Here is an 8,945-nt window from a genome sequence, read left to right as displayed (position 1 = left end):
TAGGCTGCAGGCAGGGGAGATAGGAAGGTAGGAGGGAGGACAGAGAATCTCCAGGGGAATCTATAGGTGTGTGTGTGTGTTTGCCTGTGTGTGTGTGTGTGTGTGTGTGTGTGTGTGTGTGTGTATATTTATGGGGCTGCCAAAAGCTGTGGACTTGCATGCATAAACACCAACAGAGCTACACACAGTCACAGGCATGCACACGCAAGAATGAATGCACGCAATAATCACACACTGCTTTGCCTCCTCACACACACTTACACACACATAAACACACACACACACACACACACTGTGTTTCAGAGATGAATAATGCTACTGTGCGTCTGGTGGGATGCACCACTGTCCCTGGGGCAGGTTGAATGCCGGGATATTGTGCTGGAACCGGCTGACACACACACACACACACGCAAACACACACACAAGCTCAGTGCTCTGTCTCCAGGTGACTCTGTTCCTTTTATAGAGCAGAGCACTCTCCACCCCTCCTCTCTTCCTTTCTTTTTTGTCTGAATTCATAAACACACACACACACACACACACACACACACACATGCATAGGCAAGAAAAAGATTACAGACAAACATTGCCACGTGCACTCACACCCTGGAACAAACACACCAAAGACACAAACACACTCTATGACACCCCTACTGGTGTACTGAGAGCATGCACGCAAACACACACACTGCAACACTTCCCACTTCCCCTTGGAGGAAATTGGAGTTTGCATCTGTGCAGGAAAAGACACCGAGAAGAAAAAACAGGGCTCAGTTGAACCTTTTATGAAACGCCGCATCAAAGACAAACCACAAAATATCGCTTTACATTGTTTGTTTAGGTAATACATTTTAATATCTTAAAGTGGTTAGAAAAATAGTGGGGCTAAGTCTGGGGGATCATATTTGATCCAAACAATAATAATAAATAATGCATCATACAAAGTCAACTGGAAAGCTAAATAGCCACAGTGGCTCTGTGAGTGAGTTCAGCGGAGACTCGGAACAAGTGCAAGTACGACCCAACATGGATGCTCCTCAGATGTCATCATATTTCTTATTGCCTAATGTGTGTGATCATTTGCCTGGTTTCAATCACACACTCCTACATATTAACACACACACACACACACACACACACACACACAGGTGCGCAACTGCTATGATTATTTATTTGCTTCAGACAGGTAATTAAGTTCCCACACACCACTCTGTCTTTCTCCTTTCTCTCACAGACATGTCAATCACTGCACCAGAGACTGCATCACTTGTCTGCCCCTCCATCTTGAGAGGCTGAAACAGATCCTGGAGCCTGCACCATGGAGGGGCCATTTTATACGCACACACACACAAGACACATGAACGCAAACACACACATATGCACAGTTTCTTCAAATGTGGATGAGAAAGAAAAGTGCTGCGAGCGATCTAAAGTACTTATTATTGTTGTAAAATCTAATTATGCCTATGAATTAAATATATTAGAGTTTGTGGGTGATAAATCTACATAATTTGAATCAACATGGGATGTGCACACCTAAGTCTGTGTTTGAATGTGTGGCTGGGTGTGAAAAATATCATCTTCAGTGGTTCAGTTTTGCTTTGACTGCAAGTGTATGTTAAAATAGAATTAGACATTGAAAATGAAAGGAGAAGATGCAGAATGGATGAACCTCGGGTTCAGCAGCACTAACCCTCATCATTTTTCTCTCTTTTCTCTCGCCCCCTCTCTTCCTGCCTTCAGAACCCCCTAACCCCCCTTCCCCCTTTCCCGTCTCACCTCACCTCCCCCTCCCAGCTCTGGCTACAGACGGAGACAGTTATGCAGTCCTTCCGTGAGCGCAGCGGTGGTTACCACAGCAACCAACCCTGCTACCAGCAGGAGCCCCATGAATTATCCCGCCTGGAGACCTACCGGCAACACCCGCATCATCCCCATCCCCAGCACCCACACCCAGGCCCCGGCCCACATCCAGGCCCAGGCCCAGGGCACACCAGGTCAGGCTATGAGGCTCATTCACTGGCGAACCCCACAAGCATGCCTCCCGCTGGAGGACCAGGAACTGGAGGACCCAAGGACTGTTACAGCCAGCAAGCCTATCCTGGTTACCCAGGCAATGGTGGAGGGAATGGGAGTGGAAATGGGGGCACGGCATCCTCGCAGGCAAAGAAATCCTACAGAGGAAGCAAAGTGCCCCCACCAAACCCTGGTCAGCACCTACAGGGTCCTGGGGCCTATAGTAACCACATGGGCCCTGGCAGTTACTCAGCCCAGTATATGAGCGAGGGCCACCTCCAGCAGAAATGGGAGGACTCAGCCCAGTTAGCACAGTATGACCAGGAGATGGTGGGGCGTATGGAGGCTGGAAGTACCCCTGCACCTGGCTCTTCCCAGTACATGGACCAGAACATGCTGGGCCACTCCCAGACCCAGTGCCACCAGCCCTCAACCCCTGCCTATAACAGCCCCCACCACCAAGCCCATCCTCCCAACCCTGCCCCCTCCCCTCTCATGTACCCCCAGAGTCACCTGCACTACCCCCAGCACTCACCCTCTCCTTCACCGTACATGGAAAAGTGCAGCCCTATGCCCCACTGTTATAAAGGTTACAACATACCCCCCAATTCCCAGTATGGCAGACAAATGAGCAGCCACAGCAATCTGAAGCAGGGAGGTTACAGGTCAACCCAGAACAGTTACGGCTACCAGCAGCCTCCCTCCAGAGGTTATGAGCAGCAGCCGCCTTTACAGGCTATGACCAACCCCCAGGAGCCCCACCCTAAATATCAACACTACAGCCAACCCCAACAAAATTACTGTCTCTCAGAGCTGTCCGTCAGATCACCAGAACAGTATTATCAGACTTGTAGCCCCTCCTCAAGCCATTCCCCTGCACGCTCTGTAGGACGCTCCCCCTCATACAGCTCCACCCCGTCACCACTAATGACTAATCCAGAGTCATTCCAGTATGGTCAACCACCCATGACCCCTGGGGCAGCCTCCTCCTCTTCATCCTCTTCAGCTGGTATGCAGGAGCAAGCCAGTACCAACACAATGTTGATGCCCCCACGCTCACACCCCTCACCCAATGTGTCCCATGCAGCACCACACAGCTACACTACCACACCGCAGGTCCCCACCATGAAAGAGCGTTTCTCAGAGAAGCTGTTGTCAAACCCCAGCTTGTGGAGCCTGAATGCCCTCACCTCTCAGGTAGAGAACATCTCTAATAATGTCCAGCAGCTGCTGCTGTCAGAGGCCCTGGTGGCCAACAAGAAAGGCGGTAAGCGCAGCAGTGGAGGGAGCAACAGCAGTGCAGGAAGTGGAGCATCGACCAAAAAGGGTGAGGAGTACAAAAGTCCTCCATATCCAGATGGTGGTGGTGGTAGTGTTGGTGGAGGCCCCATGCAAGATCCTTACTCTACACCACAGCACCAGCCAATGCCCATGGAACTCCACGAAGGAGGTTACTCCAGCAGTAGTGATGAACAACTAGAAAGGGGATACTACTATTGTGGCCAGGGCAGAAGTCCAGCACAGGCCCCCAATAACACACAACTCAGCCTGGACACAGCCTCCTCATGCTCCATGACATCTCCAGATGATATGTCCACAAGATCTGGGGACTCAGGTCTGCACAACCTTACCCCTGACCCTACTAGATGTCAGTCAGGGCAGGGAGGAGATGGCATGAGTACTCCAGTGAAGAGCATTGGTGATGAGAGGTCTCCTACAAGCATCACAATCCCTAGTCCTATGAAACAAGAAAGGGACTCCCCTTCAGATATACAACATATAAATGAACCTGTGAAAGAGAACTTTGAAGAATCAGCCTGGACAGAGAAATCAGCTGAGAAAGAAGAGGTGCCCACAGATAAAACTCCTGACCTTGAGAGAGATTCAGACACAGCTAAATCTACAGAAAATCTGGAGAAATGGTCAGATGAAGAGAAATGCCCAGCTCTCTATAGCAAAGTAAACAAAGAGGTGACAGAAAAAAGCTATTGCTATAAGGAGGCAGTGTACCAAGAGGTCCAGAGCAAATATGATCCCGATGCAAGAGACTCAGTTGAACAGTCCCCCGCAGCTCTCTCTGACTCTAGCCACAAGGAACACTTTGGCCAAGAGATGAAATCAGAGGCATTTAAATCTGAGTCTCCAACTGCATCTGAGAGCTCAGTGAAAACATTGCCTTTCATTTCTAGGGGTGACCTTGAACAGGATCAATATTCAACAGAGAAGGAGGACAGCTCAGAGAACACCTCTCCACCCCCCCAAGTTGAGACCTTGGACGAGAGCAACTCAGACAAGAGGGAGAGCAGAGACGAGGAGGACGAAGAGGAGGGGGAGGAGGAGGGGGACGGACAGGAGGAGGCAGATGAAGAGGTAGAGAAAGAAATACAGAAACAGCAACAACAACATGCTCTTTCCCCTCCTCTGTCTGCAGAGGTTCAGGAGGAACTGGAGGAGGGGGAGAACGTGACATCGACTGAGGAGCACATGAATAACAGAGATGGGCCAGAGAAGCCTCCAGGAGATCTCTGCAGCAGGACAGAGAGTCAGAGTACTGAGCTACATACTGACAATGAGCCTGCAGGGGCGCCTGCTCATCCAAATGCAGCAGCAGCAACAGCAGCAGCAGATGCTTCCGCAAGGGAGTCAGCCATCGGTGACACTGCTCCTCAGCCTCAGTCTGCTATGCCAGTGTTCTCAGCTCTCAATGACAAGACAACACCTCCAGCTCAGTCCAGGGATCATATTGATCACAGTGATGCTAAAGTGCTGGAGCCAGACTCTCCTCAGTTGCCAGGGAAGTCGATACTTCCCTCAGCCCCCTCCTGGGCAGACACTCCACCGTCCCCCAAAAAAGGTGATGAGGACATGGAGCCGGGCATCAGCTGTGCCAGTGCTGTGACCCCCTTGGCCAAGCCAGAACCTGTGGCCCCATCTGCTCAGCCAAGGGCATTTGGGCGTAAGCATGCCAGGGGCAGAAGAAGAATCATGCATTCAGGTGTGGGAATCAGGCGACAGCTAAGCTTGGAGAGGGAGGGGGAAAAGGAAGAGGAAGGAGCCCCCTCGCCTACACAGAAACCCTGCATGCCTCCGAGCAAAACTGTGCTATTCTCGGATCAAATGGAACTAGCTCATCAGGAATCCATTGTAAGCCAGACTCCCAAAATGCTAACTGATGGTTTTCGTTCGAGAATGTGCACTCGCTCATTTAATGCACCAGACTTGCCACCCAAAGTTGAGCCTCATGTGAAGAGAAAACCAGGCCCAAAACCAGGTTCAAAGCCTGGTCTCAAACCAGGGCCAAAACCTGGACCAAAACCAGGCCCAAAACCTGGAGCAAAGTCAGGTCCAAAACCAGGACCTAAACCTGGCCTAAAGCCTGGACCAAAGCCCGGGCCAAAACCTGGATCTAAACCAGGACCAAAACCAGGACCAAAACCTGTGCCAAATGAACTAGAGCTGCCACCGAAAGTTGAGACTCACGTGAAACGAAAACCAGGACCCAAACCAGGCTCAAAGCCTGGGCCAAAACCTGGGCCAAAACCTGGATCAAAACCTGGTCTAAAACCTGGTCCAAAACCAGCTCTTAAACCAGGTCCAAAACCAGGACCTAAACCTGGACCTAAGCCTGCAGATGTTCCGCCCCCTGAAGACACTGCACCCATTAAGGCCTCAGTGGGTCGCCCCAAAGGCTCAGTTTCTAAAGCAAAGCTGGTACAACAAGAAGAAACCATTCAACCTCTGACAGGACTGCAAAGCAGGAGCAGGAAGAGCCCAAAGGCTACAATATCACAAGTAAACCAGGATGTAAAACCAGCAAACCAGGAAGAAAAACAACCAAACCAAGAGGTTAAGGTACCAGAGAAAGAGAGTAAGAACATGGTGTTGAGATCCAGAAAGTCCTCACAAGAAAAGCTATCAAAAGAAAAAGAAAAAATCACAGTGGAAGATATTCTACCTGAAGCACTAACAGAAATTAAAGCCAGTGATGATCCTCCAAAAGAAGAGGAGCCTGTTACTGTGGAACAAACACCAACTCCCATTCCTAATGCTGTCAAAAACACAGATGTCCCAGCAGACCCACCCGCACCACCAGCCCCACCAGTCCCAACTGAACAATCTGAGGAAAAGACATCACTTCCATTAAAACGGAAACCTAGCCCAGAGATTTCTACAACACCAGTAAAGAAAAAGAGGGGTCCAAAACCCAAACCAAAAGCCTTACCACCTCAACCACCTCAGCTGGAACAGGTTGTCTCTACACCTAAAGAGAAAGCTGTCCGGGGCCCCAAAAGAAAGCGAGGGGCACCAAAGAAAGCCTCTGTGGTCACTCCCCCACCCAAAGACACTCCCCCTAACATCAGTGAAACTGACGTCACTAGTGATGTGCCCGTGGTGCCTCCTCAATGTCCCACTAAAACAAAAGTCCTCCCACCACGCAAAGGCAGAGGACAGAAATATGAGGCCATGGTGCAGAAAATTACATCTCCTAGCTCAAAGAAACACCTCCCAGTCCTCCAGATAGACAGCAATCTAACTGATGATGTGACAGCCAAGGCTTTGCCTCAACATGTCCTAAAGGAAGGTGAGCCATCTCTGCTCATAAATAGTACTGAGATGGCGGAGGGAGAAGTGAAAAGCGTAGAGTCTAGACAGGACGGAGAGAAACAACAAGAAGGAGCCGTGAGAAAAAAGGAGATGACACAGGAGAGAGAAAAGAATGAGGTGAGTCAAGAGGCATCAGCGCCAGAGGAGACGAGACAAGGGATGGAAGAAGAGGTTGTAAATAAGAAGGAGACAAGACAAGCAAACATTAAACCAGGGACACAACAGGATGTTGGAGCTGACAAGGTTTGGAGCCCAACAGAGGCCCCAGTAGAAGCTCCGGGAGAGGGGATACAACAGGCCTCAGACGGTGTATCCTCTGCTGCCACTAAGTCTGCCAGAACTAAAAGGAAGAGGTGGGCCATGGTGGAGAGCACAGATGCCTCAGTAGTAGCCTTGGAAGCAGGGAGCCTAATAGTTACAACACCAAGGTTAGCCAAGCAGAGGGCCATTAAAAACAACCACGAGATGCACCTAAAACAGAGGAGAAAGAAGAGAAAAGGCCAAGCCCCTCTAGAAGAAACAGAGACAGTTGAGGAGACAAATATTGAAACAGCAGAACAACAAGAGAAGAGGGCAGAAGAGAAGGTAACCCCCACAGAGTCCACAGTACCCCTGCCAATCAGCCCAGATGAGATCACAGAGGCCCCCCAGGTTACCAGCACAGAACTCATTCAGAAACCTCGGAGAGGCCGAAAACCCTCTGCACATCCAACTAAGAGGAAACGAGGCAAAGCCTCATCAGAGCAGATTCCTGGCAAGCCGATGAAGGTCCACAAAAAACCTGGGCCAAAACCTGGGATGAAGGACGCCATGGAAGTTATTGAGGCAGTAGTAAGGGCTGCAGGATGCGAACGGGCGGAACAAGAGGAGAGAGAAAAAGAAGAAATGGAAAGAAGGGAAAAAGAGAAGCAGGAAAAACCAGAGACATGTATCGTGGGTCCTGTAGTAACAGTATCAGAAAAACAGACTGAGATCATTTCTGTGAAGAGAATCAGGCGCAAACCAGTCCATCAAAACTCAAAACTGTCTTTCTGTCCGTATGTACGGATTAACAACTCCAGAGACTTTTCCTCTTGGTGTGCCATAGTCAACAAGCCTGAGGACGCGGTAATATTTCAGAGACGTAGAAAAAAAGGCATACTCAGAATGAGGAATCCTTTTACAGTTGCAAAGGTAGTGCCGCACACTGTTGCCATGCTACAGGGACCCTTGGTAAACAGAGTTCTAACTGACAGGTGTCTTGCATGTTGCCTGTGCGGAAAGCCAGCAAATTACAGAGACCTGGGTGATTTGTGCGGACCTTACTACACAGAGGATGGCGTTCCACGGAAAATTTTGACGGTCCCGCAAACGGAATCCCTCAGGGAAGAGTCACAGAAAACCAATGACAACAAAAGTAGCAGCAGTGAAGAACCAAGCAACTCGTCAAAGAACGAGGGCGAGGGCAGCACAGAAAAGGAGGGCAACACAGAGGCATCCACTCAAGAGGGCAGTAGTAGCAGGCACCATCATTGCCGCTACCGGCGGGCGGAAAGAACAGAGAGAATAGGTCAGGAGGGCGGTCCACGAAGGTTAACTCTCCGAGAGAGGTTCAAGAGGATGAAGCAGCTCCAGGCCATCAGCTCAGGGGCCTCAAGTGACCAAGAGGGGGGTGACAGCATGTTCCAAAGGCTACAGTGGGAGGCAGAGGCTAAGGAGCACTGGGCCCATGAAAACTGTGCCATCTGGACCAAGGGGGTAATTATGGTAGCTGGGAGGCTATACGGACTGAGGGAAGCTGCCAACAACTCAGCCCAAACGGTACGACGGCAATTATCAGTCTTTTCCAAAATGTGTGCATGCTTATGGAAGTTAAGGGAGATACTATGCCGCTTCTTTGAGAAATTGACTTTAACTTTCGACATTTTTCCCTCTCTTTTCCCTCTATGTCCCTCTATCGGTCAATTTGTTTGTTTCTTTATTGGTCTCGGTCCATATGTCCGTCTGTCTGACTAACCCCAGAACTGCTACAAGTGCCAGATTGTGGGGGCGTCCCTCAGCTGCTGTTGGAGAGGCTGCTCTCATAAATACCACTATGTCTGCGCCAAAGAGATAGGTAAGAGACCACAGCGAGAGGAGGAAGAGAGCAACAAGGGATGAAAGGGGGAGAAAAGCCAGGGAGAGGGAGGAGAAATGAGGGAAAGTGGGAATGGGAAATTGAACGTGGGTTTAGAGGGCAATAGGGAGGGGAACAAATAAGGCAGGTAGAAAAAAAAAAGGAGAAAAATGAAAGGAGAGGGAAGAAAGCGAGGGGAGGGGAAGCGGATGTGGGTAAAATGAGAGAA

General features: G+C 50.0%; 1 protein-coding gene across 2 annotated transcripts in view; it reads left to right on the top strand.

Moving 5' to 3' along the window:
- Positions 1-8,945, top strand: part of LOC125880117 (retinoic acid-induced protein 1) — a 71,949-nt gene that overhangs the window by 55,489 nt on the left and 7,515 nt on the right. The window contains exons 2-3 of one of the 2 annotated variants that reach the window (XM_049562400.1): positions 1,744-8,421; positions 8,623-8,716. In XM_049562400.1, the coding sequence (XP_049418357.1) occupies positions 1,822-8,421; positions 8,623-8,716 (6,694 nt within the window). In that variant the 5' untranslated portion in view covers positions 1,744-1,821. The remainder of the gene's footprint in view (positions 1-1,743; positions 8,422-8,622; positions 8,717-8,945) is intronic. The other variant, XM_049562401.1, reaches the window with a different exon arrangement.

This window comes from Epinephelus fuscoguttatus, linkage group LG19 (assembly GCF_011397635.1).
Source record: "Epinephelus fuscoguttatus linkage group LG19, E.fuscoguttatus.final_Chr_v1".
NCBI lineage: Eukaryota > Metazoa > Chordata > Actinopteri > Perciformes > Serranidae > Epinephelus > Epinephelus fuscoguttatus.
The sequence above is the reverse complement of the archived record's forward strand: the minus strand, read 5'-3'. Positions and strand labels throughout refer to the sequence as shown.